The 21,868-nt window shown below is 34.3% G+C and overlaps 1 protein-coding gene across 1 annotated transcript; it reads right to left on the bottom strand.

The window, feature by feature from the left end:
- Nucleotides 1–8,157: 8,157 nt before the first annotated feature.
- LOC149197181 (uncharacterized) lies at nucleotides 8,158–8,844 on the bottom strand. The gene has a single exon (XM_089408595.1). The coding sequence runs from the start codon at nucleotides 8,842–8,844 to the stop codon at nucleotides 8,158–8,160; it is 687 nt and encodes a 228-aa protein (XP_089264721.1).
- Between the last annotated feature and the right edge of the window lie 13,024 nt (nucleotides 8,845–21,868).

The raw sequence follows: 21,868 nt of genomic DNA on the forward strand, positions 1-21,868 counted from the left end.
ACTAGTCTCGATTAGCTTTACTTGCATTATGAATTGGTTTGGCTTGACTTCATGTGAACTGCATTCATTTGTTTGTTTAAAAGAGTGTAAATGCATTAATTTTCTTTAATTCATTTGTTTCCATAATTCATAGTTGAAATTTTCATGAACCTTGCTTTTATTTCAGAACAGAGCATTCTTGCTATCGCATTAAATTATAATTAGCCAAGAAATTCCATATGATCACCTAATGAGTGAAACAGATTATCTATACACTTAGAATGCTGAGATTTTTTTGATAGTTAACTCTATTCAGTGAATTTGAACTAATTAAGAACGAGATTTGTCTGGCTATCAAACTTCTCTTCATTCCCTCAGGAACTAGAATGGATTGATTCTTCATCTAAATTATTTTATAGGAAATACCCCATAAAGGAACTCTCATTGATCATTTTCGGTCTAGTTTCAAGTTGTTTAGAATGAAGATCACTTTCATGAATATTGGATGGTTTATTACCAATTAGCTCAAATTCATTTGATGAATAGACTCTTGGATTGCAGAGTGGATCACGTGGATTGAACATAGCATACCCATGAGTGCTTTTGATGATTGGTTGATAACTGTGATTTCATTAAGTTTAATAGATACATGATTTCTTTGTTTTGAGTGTTGATTGATTTCATTGAGTTTAGTAGATAAAGGATTTTCCCCTATTTCATGTGAAGTTTAATTCTATTATTTGCCCAGATAAATGATTTCCTTTGCTTTGTGAGGTGGTTGATTCCAGTTTTTAGGAGTCAGATATCAATTAGATTTCAAGCAATAGTACATTGGATCCAAGTAAGGTCATTTACCAGTAAGGGTTGGTGTGATTACAGAAGAGTTTAGAGTATAGTTTCTTAGGAATTGTTTAGTTGAACTGCTAGGTGTTGAATAGGCTAAGTGTTTGAGTTGTTTTCATCAAATTGAGACCTGTAGATTACTTAATTGCAAGTCTAACGATAAATTCGTAAGTGATAGAATAAAATAGAGTGATTGCTCTAGATTAGTACTTAACTTTCAAATCTTTGTTAAGAGGATAACCAACCATTAGGTATAGATTGATTGTTTGATTGAGTTGCTATCAGTATAGATTGTTTGTTTGCTTAAGAAGTGAATTGCTATAGACTACCTAGTTGTTGCAGGAATGAATTGTTGTTTGTATAGATTGTTTAAGGATTGAATGGTTATTAGTACAGGTTTGTTTGTTTGCTTAAGGATTGAATCACGATCATTATAGCTTGTTGAGTGATGAATAGATTGTTATTACAAATAGAAGTTCTGGTACCAGCATTTGGGGATTTGATTGAGTAAAGTTTTATGTGAGTAGAATTCCATTTTATCGCTTGAGATTCATAGCTCAGTCGTTTGTTGTGTTTAGATTTGAATGCTAGGGTTTGTAAAGGCTTTTGAAATCTCTAGATTGAAATTGATTGTTGGGTCTAGGGTTTGTAGATGGATTGATGTTAAGTTCGTAGTGAACATTCATGAAAACTAAGGGAGGCAATGACGAGGAAAATTGTTTAACAACTAGAACCCTAGTTGTTGATTCCCTCTTTTTTGTGTTATCTTCTCCCACTACCATGAATGGGTCATCATATCTCTTGCCTCCCTGTCTAGGTGTGGCTCCATTCTATTTGTCTTTTCACTATTTTCAAGGTTTTTGGTCGTGTTTCTTTCTATGTCGTTGCTGCCACATGCTACCTTCTATCATTGTCAGTTGGTTTGTCACTTTCTTTGTTGGGGTCATGGTTTGTTTCTATTTCCTTTGGGGTCATTATGTTGTTTGAGGTTTGATATTTTTTTGGGTATTGGTGGGTTTCTACCCCCTTTTCTCTATTGTGGTGTATCTGCAGATTGTCTCATTGTCGACAATCATTTATCCATCGTTTCTGTCTGTGCTATTGGCATTTTTACTATTGCAGGCTCTGTTGATATTGCAACATTAATGTTATTATTTTTGGGGTTCGTCACCCTACGCATGTAATGTTTTGTTGCCTAGTTCTAGGCTTGTGTATGGACACTTTGGGTCATTTTTTATTGTTTAGATTGTTTTCAGTTCTATTTTATTTAGGAGTTTCGATCTTGTAGTTTTTGCATAGAAAATTTTTATTTTCTTGGCCTTAGGGTTTTTTTTATTGTTCGAACCCTAGGGTTTAAACTTTTTTCTTAAATGTGTAGTAAAATTCCATCAGGAATGGTCTTTATGCTCACCCTTCTAGGTTTTTAATTTTTGGATGGTTGATAGATTTTTTCTCATCCTATATCTATGGAATGCATTTTCACATATGAAAAATGTAACTTCATTCATCTTTGATGAATGAAATTACATTTCTTATTCTACAAAAAAGAAAAAAAAATTGATGAAGACTACTTCTCCCATCCTATGTCAACTAAGTTGAGGCTTCTATGCCAATCTAGTAATTGTTTTCAACACCAACAATAAGTTTGAAATGGTGGCTAGTTATTGTTCCATGACACTTAATCTGACATAATCAACTCTTTCTTGTATCATCCTAAACCTTCATCACTATCACTCCCTCCATCTCTCGAGCTACCTATAATAAAAGGTGGTTATTTCCTCAAAGGGAGACTCTATTCATAGCAATAGAGGGAGGAATATAACATGGTTGATGCCTTATTGTAGCTTGTTTCCATATTAAAATGTTGACTATGAAGAAGTGCATTACAATAGATATGAAGCTATTACAATGCATTTAAGGTTGTTTACACATGAGAGAAATCTTAGGTTAGTCCATCTAGAATTGTTCATAAGATACAGGCATAAAGGAACATGATGAAAGTCATGTTGATAAGAGGAAGGAAACATTACCATGGAAAAAAGAAAGTGTAGATGTGATTACACTGCTATTATAGCCAGTAAAACAAAAAATGAAGAATAATTTAAACCATAAACTAAAAAAATAAATATAAAATAGATGGGAAAAAGAAAAAAATCTACCTAAAAAAAGAGGCCCTCATTCAAGAATACACTTAAAAAAGAAAGTAAAAAATTAAATACACAAAATTTCTAAGATAAATGTCCTAAGCCTTTCTATATGACCCTAAAAGAAGAATGCATTTAAAAAATAAAAAAAATAAGAAAGTAGCATGAAGAAAATGTACCAAAGAAAAAATATAAGGTAAAGGTTATAACTCTTCTATATGAACAACCACAATTTAAAACACAAACAATCACGAGGATAAGAAAAATGCCACAATTACATGGAAAATAAGAAATTGTGGTTATGATAGTCGAGATACCACTCGACTATCGACCATATTTTCACTCTCAGGCTCACTACCGAGGAATGTCACAATAGTAAAGTTGATCTCTTTTGTTTTTTTATGGACTTTTTAAAAGCCTTTCCCACTGTCCGTGAGGATAAGCTTTGGAAAATACTTGATGAGATAATGATTCCTCCTGAGTTGCAACTTGTTATGATTCGCCTCTATGAGATAGTTGTTACCAAGCTTAAGACCAACGAAGGGTGGTATAAAGATATTAAATGAAATATCATGGTTAAGCAAAGGTGTCCTATTTCCCCTACCCTTTTTTCTATTTATATCGATAAGCTAGAGGAGTGTTTGGAAATCATGGGGTGCAAGGAGACCGAGCTTGCTGGTATTATCATTACTCTTCTCCTATATGCTAATGATATCGTTCTTCTTACTGGACGGCATGAGGACCCTAATAAGCAACTTAAGGCTCTTCATGACTATTTCTCTAAGACAGGTATGATGGTTAATACCGAAAATACTAAAATCATGATAATTAAATCCAAAAATATCACCCTTGGAAATTTCGTCTATCATAAAAATTGCTTGGAACCAGTATCTTCTTAAAAATATTTGGGTATTGACATTCCTTATAAACACAACTAGAATTACAACATTGAGAAAAGGATTATTGGAGCTTGGAAAGCCTATTATGAGCTCGAAAAAAATTGTAAGGATGTCGATATTTGTATTTGGAGTAAAATAAGGTTCCTCTTTGAGACCCTTGCCACCCTTGTTGTCCCATACGATTGTGAAGTATGGTATTGCGGTATATCCAAAGAGTCATGGAGAAATATTGAGATGATTCAAAAGAAATTCATAACCTACAATATCAATATCAAGTGAAATACCCCCTACCCTATCCTCCTGATCGAAGTTCGGTTCTCCCCTAGTGAAAGTAGGGCTATGTTTAAGTATCTCATGTATAAGAAGAAGCTTTACGACATGTAATCCAAGAGGCTTCCTAAATTTTCTTCTAACTTTAGTCAAAACCCCCACCTTCACCTCAAGTGTGGGTGGCATAAGGATGTCTAGTCTTGGCTCAACCATTTGGGGATAGATAAGGAGATCATCCTGGGAAGCAAGGATAGTTTCAAAGATGCTATAACCTCCAAATATAAATATAAGATATGAGACGCTAGGAAGATGGAGGGTAAAAGGAAGTTAACATATTATAAGAGATCAACCCCACCCTTGAGAACTAGAATTATCTTTCTATTTTGACCAACTCGAAGGAAAGTATGAACATCGCTAAGATTAGAACTAATTCTCATGAGCTTCAAAGTGAAAACAATCGTTTGTCTACTCCCAAGGCTCCCTGGGATGATAGAATTTGTCAGTTTTGCAATACTAAGAGGGTAGAGGGTGAAAAGAACCTTCTTTTAGATTGTCCAACCCTTATTAACATATGCTCTCATTTCCCTAACATCTATTACACTAGCAATCTTCTTGACTTTTTAAGTCAACCCAACTAGAGTGATCTTGGTGCGTTTATTTCCCTAATATTTTACCATAGAAATAAGAGGTCTCATACACCACATTGATCTTAGTAGATGTTAATCATCATCATCATCATAAATCAAATCTACCTAAAAAGAATAGAGACCCTTATCCAAGAATATACTAAAAAAATAATAAATAACAAAGAAAGTAACAAAGCATATGGAAATATTCTAAGCCTCTTATAATCCTAATCCAAGAATACACTAAAAAATAAATGAAAACCTAAGAAAGCAATAAAGTAAATGTACCAAAAAAATCTAAGATTATATATATATATATATATATATATATATATAATTTGAGAACATAAACAACTTCATGTGCATAAAAAGACAACAATAACATGGAAGACAATTTTTTTTTGTTTAAGATAGCATTGTTATTATACCCATTAAATTAAAATTAAAATTAAAATATATTTAAAACAAGCAAAGGTCATCATTCAAAAATAAATAAAGAAAAAAAAACATGGCAAATACACCCATGTCCATGGAGCTTTAAATGGACCATGAATGGTGGACTATTAAAATATTATTTATCATAAGTGATAGATTCAAATTTTTAGCAAATAAAACAATTAAAAATAAATATGCCTAAAAACATTTAAAATAAATTCCTTAATTTTTTTATATCTTTAAACAAAATCTTATAAATAACAAGATAAATGTATCAACATATATATATGGCAAAAGCTTACAATATATAAATAGTTGCCATTTTTTTTTTTTTTATAAAAATATTAAATTATACAATTGTATATATATCTATATAAAATTCTCTATATATATATATATAAATAAATAAATAAATAAATAAAATCAAATAAAAATAAAGTGGATGAGATTAACTAAATTGATTATATTTCACACATATCTCAAACATTAGAGAGACGTCATTTGTCATTTTACATTACAGGTTTGGAACATAAAACACAATAAATTTAAATTTCAAAAAGTTTTGGAATTTAAATACAATAAAAGTGTGTATATATATATATATATATATATATATATATATATATATATATATATAAACTTCTCTATATAAAAATAAATAAATAAAGAAAAAAGAAAAAAAAAAAAAGAAAGTGGATGAGATTGACTAAATTCATTATATTTCACACATATCCCAGACATTAAAGAGACGTCACTGTACATTACAAGGTTGGAACATAAAGCACAATAAATTAAAATTTGCAAAAAGTTTTGGAATTTAAATACAATAAATTAAAAAATCCAAAATTTTGTAATAGAAAGATGTGAAATGAGAACAAACACACTAGAAATAATTTATGTTAGTTGTAATTTCATGATGTTAATTATACTCTCACGTGCTTGCAAATTCCAGTAACTAGGGCATTTTGATTATCATATGAATTTATAAAAATAATTTAAATATACAATATAGTTAATATGTAAATTAGGAATTGCTCTTTTTGTTTTTGTTTTTAAGGTGATACATTGCTAATTTAAGTTAATAATTAAAATATTTGCAACAAAATTAATAATTTAAATATACAATATAGTTAATATGTTAATAATTTAAATATACAATATAGTTAATATGTAAATTAGGAATGACTCTTTTTGTTTTTGTTTTTGAACTAATATATTGATAATTTAAGTTAATAATTAAAATATTTACAAGAAAGTGATTGGGTTGAGAGAAATAATAGAAATATTTGATTAATAAATAATTTAAATATACAATATAGTTAATATGTAAATTAGGAATTTTTTTTGTTTTTTGTTTTTTAGGTGATATATTGGTAATTTAAATTAATAATTAAAATATTTGCAACAAAGTTAATAATTTAAATATACAATATAGTTAATATGTAAATTAGGAATGGCTGCTTTTGTTTTTGTTTCTTATTTTGAGGTGATATATTGGTAATTTAAGTTAACAATTAAAATATTTGCAACAAAGTGATTGGGTTGAGAGAAATAATAGAAATACTTGATTAATTTCAAATATAAGTGTTGTTTATGGTTAAAAAAAAAATCAATTATTTTGGAAAAAACACATTATAAAATAATAATCAGATATACAATAGGTATTGATCATAATTAATAATGTGCAAATTGAATATTATGGGAATAGTATTTTCAAGTGAATTCAATTTTAAGCAATTATCTTGTATTATAATTAGTGGAAATGAAATATTCAATTTAAATCTATTCTTTTTTATAAATAATTTTTCTCTACATTTTCCTTTAATAAAATTATACCATATCATAATTAATAATGTGCAAATTGAATATTATGGGAAGAGTATTTTCAAGTGAATTCAATTTCAAGTAATACTCAAGTAATATAATTAGTGGAAATGAAATATTTAATTTAAATCTATTCTTTTTTATAACTAAATTGATAATTAGTGGAAATGAAATATTCAATTTAAATTTATTCTTTTTTATGAATAAATTTTCGCTCCATTTTCCCTTAAACAAATTATACCATATCTAAATAACTAGTGGAAATGAAATATTCAATTTAAATCTATTCTTTTTTATAAATAAATTTTCTCTCCATTTTCCATTATACCAAATTATACCATATATATTCTTTGTTCTATTTTCTTTAAATATTATAATAAAAACACTCTATCATTTTAAAATAAATTTAAAAATCAAAATTTTACACCGGAAATTACAAATATTTCTCTACTTTAAATAACCTCATTTAGAAAACATGAACAAATACTTCATAAATTATATAAATTATGATAATATATTATATTATCTTACTAAAAATTTACCCAATTACCCACAATAATTCCACAACTCTAATTACTCATAGCAAACCAGCGTTTAATAATTTAATTTAAGTTCACATTCTAAAAAGGTTTCGCTGTGAGCAAGATGTTGGAAAACGTAGCCTCTGAAGTTGACCTGCAAGAAACAAAAAGATGCAAGGGGTCTCACATCTATGATATGATTTTCAATCTCCTCCTGAATCTTTTACACAAAACTCCAAACCTGAATCTCCATGGTTTCGTTTGATGTGTTTCCAATTTGGATTGTAGTAATTGTTTTTGCTTGGTTGATAACTTTTTAATATTATTGATGGTTTCTCAAATAATTTTTTTTTTAAAGGAAAAAACTATTATAGATTTATATTAAGAAAATATAAAGATCTGCATTACATAACAAGATTTGAGAGCAAAAGAAAGCCCAGATGCTGATACTAAATATAGGGACAGATTTTCAGGATCATCCAAAACTATGACATATACATAACCTGCATTATCCGATCATGATACAAAATCACTACCGCAGAAGAGACATAAATTGCAAAAGATTGCATGATAAAGCACATTCGTAGAGAGCTTGCGGCCTTGCCATGGAAGAGAGTCACATTCCATTAATGCTGAAGTCCTGAGTGAGGAAGGAGATACCATCAAGCATGACTGGTAATGAGCACAGACCAGGCTGCATGCTAAGACCATCCTTTGAGAGGATATCAGCCTGAGCATTCCAGGATCGGGGAATATGCTGAAACGTAATCTGGTTAATTAAGTTCCGAAAGAAGCTGATGCGGCTTAACCATCCGAGGAGATGAGGACAGTTTATAAGACCCAGACCATTAACATGATCAATGAGCGATTTTGAGTCTCCAAAGATTGATATAGACTGAATGCCCAAGAAGACATAGAAGGCAAGCAACCCCGAGAGAGCCCTAGCCTCCGCCAGAGAGTTCGAGCCAAAACCGCCATGCCAAGATAAAGAATAGTGATGGCTATCACTTATAACGATGACAACCCCGCAGCCACAACTATGGTTGTGTTTAGCTCCATCAAAGAACGCGATAGGGGTCTGATAGGAAAAGCTTCCCAGCTCCTTTTTGCATGCTTTTTTTTTGCTGAGAGTCATCCTGTTGTAAAGAGTCGTGGCATGCCATAATACGTTGAAGAATTGCATGAAGGGGCTCCTTTGATTCTTGAAAAATTTGTGCATTTCTCCATTTCCATAAGAACCAAACATCAATGATGAACAATGATCTCCAAGATAGACATTGCCCACTCCACCACTTATAACCATCCTGTACAGAAGGAAAGATAAGGTAAGGGAAACCAAATAATAAGGAAAGTTCATACCAGATATGGAGGGACGAGGCGCATTGAAAAAACATATGCAAGTTTGATTCCTCTGCATTTTGGCACATGGCGCATCTACTTGGGCCCTGCCAGTTTTTCCTTTGAAGAACCTCCCATGTAAGATTCCTGTTCCCAAAAACCAGCCAAGAAAATATAATCATTTTAAGAGGACATGCAGCCTCCCAAAGGCAAGGAGGGAAGAGCAGACCAGGACACCCAGCGAGAACAGAGATCATTTCAGCATAAATATCCTTTACGCGAACTGGCAGTTTTTCTTTTGGAAGAGACCAAACCAAGACATCCTTTGTTCCCGCTCGAAAAATCCCCAGGCTATTTAGTCTCTCTTTTACAGAGATCCAGAGAGGGATCAGCGATTGAGGCAAATGCAGATCCTCCCCATCCTTCCAGACAGGGATTGAGTCTGACCAAGATTTGATCAATTTGTCCCATGAGAAACATCCCTGTCTATGAAGAAAGCATACCAACGGAGGAGGGAAAGAGAAATCCAGACCACATGAAATAGAGTCAAAACCGATAAGCATACTAGATCCCGAGCAGAGATTCCATCGAAGATTTTCCATGAAGAAAGGATGGACTTTCCTGAGGCTTTGCCAGATAGTCGATCCCTTTCTAATGCCAATGGAGCGCCTTCTGTACCAGAACTCTAAGCTCCTGCCTTTTAAATATTTCGCCCTTATAACCTTGCTCCATGGCCCTTCACCAAAAATACCTCTATAAAGAGATTTGCAGAGTAGTGCTTTTCGGAAAGAGGGCATGTCTAAAAGACCCCAGCCCCCGCCTTTCTTGGTTTTGATATAGAAGCCATCTTGACTAGGTGAAATTTACTCTGATTAACTTGTCCTCCCCACAGATTGTTAATAATACTAGCAGGGAGAAAAAAGATGTGAGCCCAATAAACTGCTAGTTGAGATAGAACACCCTGCGCTAAAATGAATCTACCAGCTAATGAAAGAAATTTTAGCTCCCACCTTGAGATTTACTAGCTGGATCAAGATCAAGAAACAGAAAATAATTGAGGGAAATTTACTTTAAAAAGCTTTTATACCTGAAATATCAAGCTTGAAAAAACTGTGAGTTGTGGAAATTATCTGAGGCTATTACCTTACCAGAAGTCGTGGCAATGGACATTCTTGTTGTGTACACAAAAAATTCATTTACTTCATGCCCCATTGTTCTACAAACATTTCACTTTATTTGCTTGAAAATTTCCTCATCTTAATCTTGCAAGTTGGCTATGGATGCGTTCTGATAGTAACTCAACAATAATCAGTAGCCATTGATAACTAAAGAGTACTCAAAGATTGGTCCAAACAGACCATGAACTCTCATTGTCTGAACAACCCCATGCAAAATTGCTGGCATAGAAAATCACCTGTAGAAAATGCAAAAACCACTCGATGTTCAAGGAATTAGGAATTATTTCAAGATCGTTTCCAAACAGTGAAAAAAAATACAGAGAACATACACTGCATTATGATGTCCAATATAAATCCTCTTCGCCGTTTTCCTGGGCTCCCGCTCTTCTTTCTGCTAAAAAAAATAGAGAGAACATACACTGCATTGTGATGTCCAATATGAATCCTCTTTGCCGTTTTCTTGTGCTCCACTCTGCTTTCTCCAATTACCATCCAACAATTCAAACTAAACAGAGTACTTTTGAAATAAGCCAGTGGACAAAGGAGAGGCAGTAAACTGCAGGGGGTTTAGATTTTGAATCAGAATTTGAAATTGAAAGTCAAACTGTCCCAGGGGTTATCAAGTACACTGAAAGGACACACGGCGGCAGGGGTTCTCAATTGCAAATTTTCCGGGAGTTTTCAGACTTCGCCAGGAGATGAGTTTCTCTCGTTATCTAAACGGACGGTAATGGAGACGGCGAGGGGCCCAGTTGGTCACGTCAACAAACATAACGAACCTGCAATCGAGATAAGCTCGGCTCATAAGTATATGAGCACCGTGGTTGTTTTTCATTTCTGAGTTGTTTTATTTTTATTTTTTTGAAGTATTTTTATTTTTTTTATTTATTTTTTTTCTATGGTAATTTTTGTAAAATTTGGTAGAAATTTATTGAAATTACTTTTACACAATCAAAATACTTTGAAAAAGTATATAAGCAGCGTGGTTGTTTTTCATTTCTGAGTTGCTTTTGTGATTTTTTTGAAGTGTTTTTTTTTGTTGTTTTTAATTTAATTTCTGTAAAATTTGATAGAAATTTATTGAAATTAACTTTACAGGATCAAAATACTTTGAAATTTTTTTAAAATATTAAATCTAGAAATACAATTAAAAAACCAATTTAAATAACATAAATCAAAATTTTAACTCAAATTTTTCCACCAAATTCTAACACTAGAAAATCTATAAAATTAAACTAAAACAATTCTTTTATTCCATGCTATAAACATATGCTCAAATGTTGTCAAAGCCGTATACCTCCTCCTTGTGATCTTTGAACTTGACCAAATATGGTTTTAATTTTTTTTAGCGCCCTTGCACATGAAAATGATCAGCGATCGAAAAATAAATATATAGAATATTTCTTTTAAATATTTTTGTTGATGTATATTATTAGTCCCTGCCGGGGACTATAAGCGATCGATAGATCGCTGACTTTGGGTTGACCGGCGCAATATTTGGAAATATTTGGCATATTTCCTAAGTCGAATTAAGGTTTACGGGGCGGAAAGGGTTGGGGGTCTTATTACGCGCTTCGCATGGTTCGAGGCGAATGGCACGTGGCGCGCGTGAGGGGCACGTGGTTGCATGCGGTCTGGTGGTGTGATCGGCGGCCAGGTGTCCGTCCTCGAGATGCTGGAACGTTCGGCTTCTGTTTTACTGTCTTCGCGGCATTTGGGTTGGTATTGTTACTTGCTTGTGTAGCTCTGCAGTCTGTGCGATGTTTGGTCTGCGGTAGAGTTCCTGCCTGCGCGGGTATTGTTACTTGCAGTCTGTGCGATTTTTCGTCTGCGGTGGAGTTCCTGCCTGCTCGGTGTGGCTTTAGTGAGTTCGACTATTGTGTGGCCTACATGCGAGAGTCGATGGTTAGTTGAGCATTATAAGTTAATGGCATTCTGGTTGAATACTGAGGGTTTGTCTTCTGGTTAGATACTGAGGGTTTCTCTTACGTGCATGCAAGAGTCCATGGTTAGTTGAACATTATAAGTTAATGGCATTCTGGTTGAATACTGAGGGTTTGTCTTAGCTGTGGTCGGCATGCGCTATGGTGGTCTCATCGGCGGCCAGTTGTTCCTGTTCAACATGCTGGAAAGTTCAGCTTAGGTTTTACTGTCTTCGCGGCCTTTGGGTTTTACTGTCTTCGCGGCCTTTGGGTTGGTATTGTTACTTGCTTGTTTAGCTCTGCAGTCTGTGCGATTTTTCGTCTGCGGTGGAGTTCCTGCCTGCTCGGGTATTGTTAGTTGCTTGTTTAGCTCTGCAGTCTGTGCGATTTTTCGTCTGCGGTGGGGTTCCTGTCTGCTCGGTGTGACTTTGGTAAGTTCGGCTACTGTATGGCATTCTGGTTAAATACTGAGGGTTTCTGTTACCTGCATGCAAGAGTCCATTGCTATTTGGGTTTTATCCTCTTCGCGGCCTTTGGGTTATTATGGTTACTTGGTTGTTTAGCTGTGCGGTCTGTGCGATTTTTCTTTTCTATTTGTTCTATTGTCTGTGGTGAAAACACAATGCGGTTCCTGCCTGCTGTGTTAGCTGCATGCAAGAGTCCATGGTTATTTGAGCATTATAAGTTAATGGCATTCTGGTTGAATACTGAGGTTTTGTCTTAGCTGCATGGGTTTTATGCAAATTTGGGTAAATGTCTGCGTGAAGCTATGATTCTTAGTTGTATTGTTTAGAGTTTAAGTTCGGCTACTGCATTATAAGTTAATGGCATTTGGATTATTATTGTGAATACTAAGGGTTTGTCTTCTGGTTGAATACTGAGGTTTTGTCTTACGTGCATGCAAGTGTCCATGGTTATTTGAGCATTATAAGTTAATGGTATTCTGGTTGAATACTGAGGGTTTATCCATGGGTTGACGGACGCGATTTTTGCAAATATTTGGCATATTTCCTAAGTCGAACTAAGGTTTACGGGGCAGAAAGGGTTGGGGGTCTTATTACGCGCTTCGCATGGTTTGAGGCGAATGGCATGTGGCGCGCTTGAGGGGCACGTGGTTGCATGCGGTCTGGTGGTCTGATCGGCGGCCAGGTGTCCGTCCTCGAGATGCTGGAATGTTCGGCTTGTGTTTTACTGTCTTCGCGGCATTTGGGTTGGTATTGTTACTTGCTTGTTTAGCTCTGAAATCTGTGCGATGTTTGGTCTGCGGTAGAGTTCCTGCGGTAAATGTCTGCGTGAAGCTATGATTCTTAGTTGTATTGTTTAGAGGTTAAGTTCGGCTACTGCATTATAAGTTAATGGCATTTGAATTATTATTGTGAATACTGAGGGTTTGTCTTCTGGTTGAATACTGAGGTTTTGTCTTACGTGCATGCAAGTATCCATGGTTATTTGAGCATTATAAGTTAATGGCATTCTGGTTGAATACTGAGGGTTTGTGTTAGCTGTGGTCGGCATGCGCTATGGTGGTATCATCGGCGGCCAGTTGTTGCTCCTCGAGATGCTGGAAAGTTCGGCTTGGGTTTTAGTGTCTTCGTGGCCTTTGGGTTTTACTGTCTTCGCGGCCTTTGGATTGGTATTGTTAGTTGCTTGTTTAGCTTTGCAGTCTGTGCGATTTTTCGTCTGCGGTGGAGTTCCTGCCTGCTCGGGTATTGTTCCTTGCTTGTTTAGCTCTGCAGTCTGTGAGATTTTTCATCTGCGCTGGGGTTCATGCCTTCTGGGTGTGGCTTTCGTAAGTTCGGCTACTGTATGGCATTTTGGTTAAATACTGAGGATTTCTGTTACCTGCATGCAAGAGTTCATGGTTATTTGGCTTTTACCCTGTTCGCGGCCTTTGGGTTGTTATTGTTACTTGGTTACCTGCATGCAAGAGTCCATGGTTATTTGAGCATTATAAGTTAATGGCATTCTGGTTGAATACTGAGGGCTTGTCTTAGCTGCATGGGTTTTATGGAAATTTCGGTAAATGTGTGCGTGAAGCTGTGATTCTTAGTTGTATTGTTTACAGGTTAAGTTCGGCTACTGCATTATAAGTTAATGGCATTTAGATTATTATTGTTGCTTGGTTGTTTAGCTCTGCAGTCTCTGCGATTTTTCCTTTGTATTTGTTGTATTGCCTGCGGTGAAAACACAATGCGGTTCCTGGCTACTCGGTTAACTCTATCGCAAACGTTTGGTTGCGGTTCTGTTGTTCCAGGTGCAGCTTGTATCGCTGGACTGTGTGTTGTCGCTTTGGTAAGTTCAGCTACTGCATTATAAGTTAATGGAATTCTGGTTAAATACTGAGGGTTTCTGTTACTTGGATGCAAGAGTCCATGGTTATTTGAGCATTATAAGTTAATGGCATTCTGGTTGAATATTGCGGGTTTGTCTTAGTTGCATAGGTTTTATGGAAATTTGGGTAAATGTCTGCGTGAAGTTGTGATTCTTGGTTGTATTGTTTAGAGATTAAGTTCAGCTACTACATTATAAGTTAATGGCATTCTGGTTAAATACTGAGGGTTTCTGTTACCTGCATGCAACAGTCCATGGTTATTTGAGCATTATAAGTTAATGGCATTCTGGTTGAATACTGAGGGTTTTGTGTGCAGACTTCGTTAACCAATTTCGTCATTTGCACATTTTCTCATGGTACTGGCATAGGCTGCGTTGTGCATGCATATGGTGTAGACGAGAAGGAATTCGAACGCTCGGCTTCGTTGCAGGTACGGTGTTATTCTACTAATTGCTTTTTGTCAATTTTTGTATTACTTGCTTTTTGTCAATTTGTTAGGGTTTTAATTTTTGCATTGTGTAGGTTTATGGTCCAGTTACTCTAGGTTTATAGTCCAGTTACTCCGTGATCCCTGCTGGGGACTATATGCGATTGATAGATCGCTGACTTTGGGTTGACCGATGCAATTTTTGATTATATTTGCGATATAACCTAAGTGGAACCAAGGTTTTTGGGGGTGGAAAGGATTTGGGGTCTTATTACGCGCTTCGCATCGTTCGAGCTGAACGGCACGTGGTCCCGTGACTCCCAAGCGGATGTGTAACGCTCGTATGAATCGGACAGTATACAATTGATTTGGCAATAAATTCAGATTGATTTACAATTGACTTGGGTTACAGCATGTGCTGTGGTGGTCTTATCGGCGGACAACTGTCCCTGCTCGAGATCCTGGAAAGTTACTTGGCTTGGGTTTTACCCTGTTCTTGCCCTTTGGGTTATTATTGTTACTTGGTTGTTTAGCTCTGCAATCTGTGCGATTTTTCATTTGTATTTGTTGTATTGTCTGCGCTGAAAACACAATGCGGTTGCTGCCTGCCGTGATACTCTGGGTTTCTGTTACCTGCATAGGTTTTATGGAAAATTCTGTAAATGTGGGTTTCAGCCACGATGTGACTTCCTTATCATTTGAGCCGAGTCGACCTGGGCGAAGCTATGGTTCTTGGTACAGATTGAGTCGCAGTCTTTTGTAGTTTGAACTGTTTTTGCACATGAAGATGTAAATAAATTGGGGATTTTGAACTGTTTGAAATGTTAAAATATTGAAGATTGCAGTTTGTTTTGTAACTGCACGGTTTCCTATCTTAGGCGTGTATTCAATGTTTTTCGCTCGTATAATTTATGTATATGTTTACTTTGGTCCATAATGTTTGTTTAAGTTTGTAATTCTGTTATGGATGTATGAATATTTGACTCTGATATTACTCCTAGAATGGAAGGTTTCTTTGTTAACAACTTTGTTAAGTTCATTTAGTTAGTGTTAAGTTCATTTGCTTTTTTAAGAAGTGTTGAATTGAAGGTTTGCTATATTGGTACTAGATGTTGTTCGTTTGTTGTTGCTTATATATTGGATGAAATGTTTCATTTGCGAAAATTATAAGCTTTTCTCTGTGATACTGAGGGTTTCTCTTACCTGCATGGGTTTTATGGAAATTCCCGTAAATGTCAGTTTCGAGCACCATGTGACTTCCTTGTCATTTGGGCTGAGATGACCTAGGTGAAGCTGTGGTTCTTGGTACAGGCTCTGTTGTGCATGAATATGGTCTAGACGAGAAGCAATTTGAATAGTCGGCTTTGTTCCAGGTATGGTGTTATTCGACTAATTTCTTTTTGTCAATTTTTCTATTAATTGCTTTTTGTGAATTTGTTAGGCTTTTAATTTTTGCATTGTGTAGGGTTATGCTTTAGTTACTCTAGATTTATAGTCGAGTTACTCTGTGATTGTTTTAAAAAACATACATATTTAAGTTGTATTCAGTCATTTATATCTTTTCTGTCATTCAATTATATTGGAATTCAAATCTGAAATTGTCATTGTTTATTCTGTGTTTACATTAATATTAATATTAATATTATCAATTGTTATAATCATAACAACAATATTATTTGAGATAATCCCAACAAGTAGAAGTTGAGTAATGCATGCAACTAGCTTCGTATAATGATGAATCAAGACATTTTGTCTATTTAAACCTTAGATTAAAATGTCATGTTAGCTAGTTATAACCAGATTGGTTCTCATATGATGTTCAACTACCTTATTCTGCTCAGAGAGAAAAAATTATTTTATTATGAAAACAAAATTACATTTATTATATATGTTTCTGCATTTCACAGATATCCTTAAGCATAGGAAGTGATAAAAGTATTGTTGGGAACATATCTTGTTTCATAAACAGTTTCCAAAAATGTCAATATGACAACCCTATCATAGTCATTCTAACATATATCGGAGCTTTGAAGCAAGTTTTATCTCATAAGAAATTAGCTGCTAGATATGTCCATAAACAGTCCCATAAAAAAATATAGATATAGAGATATGCTTAAGCATAGGAAGTGATAAAAGTATGGTTGAGAAGATATGTTGCTTCATAACCAGTTTTCAAAAATGTCAATATGGCAGCCCTGTCATGGTCATTCTGACATACATCAGAGATTTGAAACCAGTTTTGTCTCATGAAGAATCAGGTCCTAGATATGTTCATAAACAGTGGCATAAAAAATTATACATATAGATATTGACATTTAAAACACATTCCATCAGCTCTCCTTCCACTCTCTGTTGAATGAGCCAAGCTCATGCTACCAAGTGTAATCTTGCTTTTGACAGCCCATCAGTTTCCATGTTCCTGTCTTTGTAAACATGTTCAAACATAATGTGTTAAATACTCTGTTTAAGCAAGTCGAATCTCCTGAAATATAGGTTGAAGTTTATAACTATCCAATCAATTTGTTCCATTCATCGAATTCACCACAATTTGTGAATCATCAAAGATCTGTAATTTTTGGGCATCTTCTTTCACATGCCACAATCGCCAACAGTCTTGGGACAATTTGCTTAGGCAGATTGTTGCTGTGTTTGCCAAACCTGCCCTTTGAATATATTATATGTTCATCATTTATATGGATCATACCTGCAGTGTCCCATAATGATGGATCTTCTTGAGAAGCGTTATGGAATTATGCTTATGCACTACTCGTATCTGGTTCTCAATGCCTTGTTTGGGTTCCTTGATCCTTGAATTCTGTTTAGATCCATATAGTATAACCATAGGCTGATAACGAATAGCAGGAAACTTTTTACCTTGGAATATGTTGGAGTTGCAACCTAGCACAAATCAGAGACAATACTTTTTATATTTTGTCAGTTGAATTGGTGCACGCACAATACATAGATCACAAGGCTTAACCTTGGATAGGCTTGCATTCGACCCTACTGGAGTACAAGTGCATGGCCTAGTATACACAGCACTATCACGTGTCAGAAACATAGAATCATTGTATTTGCTTAATCCTCTTAAACATAGTAACTTCAAGGTCAAGCAAAAAGTAAATTCTGAAATGCAATGTTTGCAAACCACTGCAAAATGGCAACTAGAATATGACTGTTCATCAATACAATCATTGCAATCCATCTTTATTCTTTCATTCAACACTCGCAATCTTCATGCGCATCTTACTGACATATGCAATGACCATGACACAATGCAATCTGATATCTTGTGCTTACAAGAAACACATATGTTGTTGTCTATGCAAAATGAATACTTCAAAAATTTCAATTGCATCTCAAGTTGCATTAAGCATGAAGTAATGATATTGATAAAGGAAAATATCATTATCCTTGAACATACCCATTTTGAAGACTGCTTTGTAGAAGCATTGTTTGCAAAAATAAAAGTTCACACATTAGAAATTGCAATACTCAATATATATGCATTGCCACATGCAAACCTAAACAATATCCTCAACGTCATTGCAAAATCCTTATACCAGTTAGATCTAAACAATATCATAGTTATACTAGGGGACTTCAATATTGATATGGTGCATTGCAATCAAAAAACAAAGCAGCTAGAAACCTACATGCAAAACTACAATCTTCATTTCCTAGTTGACAAAACTAATAGCATGCACAAATCATTGATTGACCATGTTTGGGCAAATCTAGGCAATATAAAGTATAGAATTTTCGTATTGGATGCATATTGGTCTGACCATGATATAATATCTCTTGTCCTTGACCTATGATATACACATGAAACAGTTTACAAAATTCCAAATTTTGACATTTTTGCAATATCTCATTGCTTTTACCATATCTATTTTACTAAAGCATACTACAATATCTTTTTGTGGTAAACGAAGTGATAACAGCATACATACTATGCATTCTATTCTACATTTACATATATGGCATTCTGTATTGATCAATGCAACTTATGCCAGAGACAGCCTTTTCAATTAACCAACAGAACTATGCTATCATAAATTTGCAGATATGACCTCATCTATTTATGCATGCAGATTCTGCTAGTAAAACCCTTTTCAATTGAACAGAACGACCAAGAAAAAAGAACAACAACATGCAACATAAACAAACACAGTATATTCTTTTTGCCTTTCCTTTTCTATGGATCTTGTCTTCTTGTTCAAGTTTTACTTTTATATGTTCTTTTGGCTTGTACTAAATATGTCTTGCTATTCTATAACATAGCATAAAACTTGAAAAAGGAAATGAAACAATTGAAGAAATAGAATGCATAAGCCAATTAGAAAGCACAAACGAACCACTTGTTTTGCAAAGGTATGTCTATGAGAACTACACAAAAATGGTAATTTGTATTTAGAATATTAATGTCTACTATATATGCATTCTATTTTTATTTTTACATATGTATGGTTCTATGGTTTTAATGTTCTTGTTCAGTTTTTACTTCTACTTTGCACTAAATATATGTTACTATTCTATAACATAGCCTAAATCTTCAGAGACGAAACGAAACAATTGAAGAATTAGAATCCATAACGCAATTAGAAAGGGCAAGCCAACCACTTGTTTTGCAAAGGTATGTCTATGACAACTATACAAATATGCTAATTTGCATTTAGAATAATAATGTTCAGCAAGGTATGTCTATGACAACTATACAAATATGCCAATTTGTATTTAGAATGTTAATGTTTAGTATATATCCATTCTATCTTTACATATGTATGGTTCTATGGTTTTAATGTTCCTTGTTAACTGTTTACTTCTATATGCTCTTTGAAATTGAACTAAATATATGTTCCTATTCTATAACATAGCATAAATCCTGAAAAAGGAAAACAAACAACTGAAGAAATAGACCACATAACTCAATTAGGAAAGGCAAACCAACCACTTGCTTTGAAAAGGTATGTATGGCAACTATACAAATATGCTATTTGCTATTTAAAATATTAATGTTTACTATATATATCTCCTCTTTTTACATATCTATATTTAAATGTATATATGTCAGATTAGGCCACCAAACCCCCCTGAAGCTTCTCAACACCAAAGTGTTTTCCAAAGAACGATCTCCCTTTTTCAACGAAACTGCCAATGTTTGCATTGGCAGTTTTGTTGAAAAAGGGAGATCGTTCTTTGGGAAACACTTTGGCGTTGAGAAGCTTCAGGGGGGTTTGGTGGCCTATCGATGACAGTCATGTTCAGTTTTTGCTAACTTCATTAATATTTTTTGCAAAGCTGTACAAGACAATTGCAAAAGCCAACTCTGGTAAGCAATTGCAAATGATGGAAGAAATAATAGATGTTGACAATTACAAATTCAGATTGCAATGCATTTTGCCTGAGAACATTGATATTGTATTAAAAAGAAATGGTCTTTTTAGACTAAATGCATTTTCATATACTGTAGACACTGTATTAAAAAGAAATGGTCTTTTTAGACTAAATGCATTTTCATATACTGTAGGAGATTGTCTATTTGACTCGTTCGAAATGCTTCTACATTTTCGTTATACTTCAAATGAATTGCGAAATGGGGTAATAGACCACTTTCTTTTTTGCTTAAAGAACAATGACATTGAAGAAATACAGTCATATCAATATGAACTAGCACCTGAGTTCCTATACGAGTGACATGGTGTTAATGATATTGGTACATATCTTCATAAAATGCGTTATTCTGCATCTACAAATATAAAGGAGTCTGAACGAGGTTTATGGGGTGATACCTTTTGCATACGTTGGTTAGCTAAATGGCTAGATGTATCAATTGCATTAATGTTGGAAACCACTTTTATATCAGTTTGAATCTTCTGCTGCATTGTTGACGTTCTGTTTTACTTGGTGGTGCATCAGAAGAAAAACAACTTCAATCAGGGTAAAAGGAGGCTCAAGTTAGCGTGAATCTGAAGTTTGATCGTAGATACAATTTTGTAGCCAGCAATAGCATTGCATATGATAAAACACCTTTCAGCAGCTTGATCTTATTTTGAAATTGTGTTGTTCCCTGCTCACATAAGGCAAGTGCAATCTGCAACTATTTGATGCTTCTTTCTGTTTGCAAGTATTTCAGGTTTTTTTGCAAATACCTTATCCAGACATCTTTGTTTTATTTATGGGTCAAGATATTATTAGATGCAAAATTGAGTTGAGATGTTTTAGGTTACACTTCCATGTTATTTCAGTCTTGCATAATTTGACTACTGTTTTGACTCAACTAGTTTATTTGCATGAGCAAGTGCAGTTGATGATATAAAGTGCAACTCGTCACAGAGCATCATGATGATGTTACATGTGTTTATTCTTTCCCAAATATTTCTGTTAGCTTACCTAAGTTGTCAAATTTTTCCATCGCATGGAGCACTGCATCAAATTCTGTTGGATTCAGATATAGATAGAAATGACTTTTTTGCAATTCTTTATCTTCTAAAACAGAACCGCTCAGAGTTCAACGTGAAAGTACGTTTATTTTCTGCTTCACTTGGTTTTACATATATGTCTCTAAAACTTTCCTACGTGTTAGTCTGGATTCTGTGTGCATTCTGTTTTAGTTTAATTGCATTCATTTGACTCGAGAATAAAAAAAGAAATATCATGACACATAGTTATTTAGAAATAATAAATAGAATGATGCAAGCTTTTAAAATAAGCATGATAAAGAATGTCCAAGCAGTGAGTTTACCTCTACCCATTTCATTTTTTATATCATTTGAAGTGCACTTCACACACAGTGTTGTGTATGCAGAAGCTACCTTTGGAGTACTTCGGCAAGGGGACTTAAAACTTTTTATGAAACCCGTGCCTAAAATTTCTAGTCGGTTCTTTGCATTTAATTGCCTACATCCTCAGCATTATGCAATATTTTCAGCCAATGTTTCTATTAGACCTCATTGAAAAGCACATGCTACAAGCCTTGTTCCAAAAGTTTATGGCTTTGTAGCCTCACACTTTTGATCTCTCCTTCTGCATTCTCATGTTTAGCTAGTTAGCGTGAATCTGAAGTTTGATCGCAGATACAGTTCTGTAACCAGTAATAGGATTGCATATGATAAAGAACGTTTCAG

Source organism: Pinus tabuliformis, chromosome 2_2 (genome assembly GCF_031772625.1).
Source record: "Pinus tabuliformis cultivar Carrire ecotype Pingquan chromosome 2_2, CPIR1, whole genome shotgun sequence".
NCBI lineage: Eukaryota > Viridiplantae > Streptophyta > Pinopsida > Pinales > Pinaceae > Pinus > Pinus tabuliformis.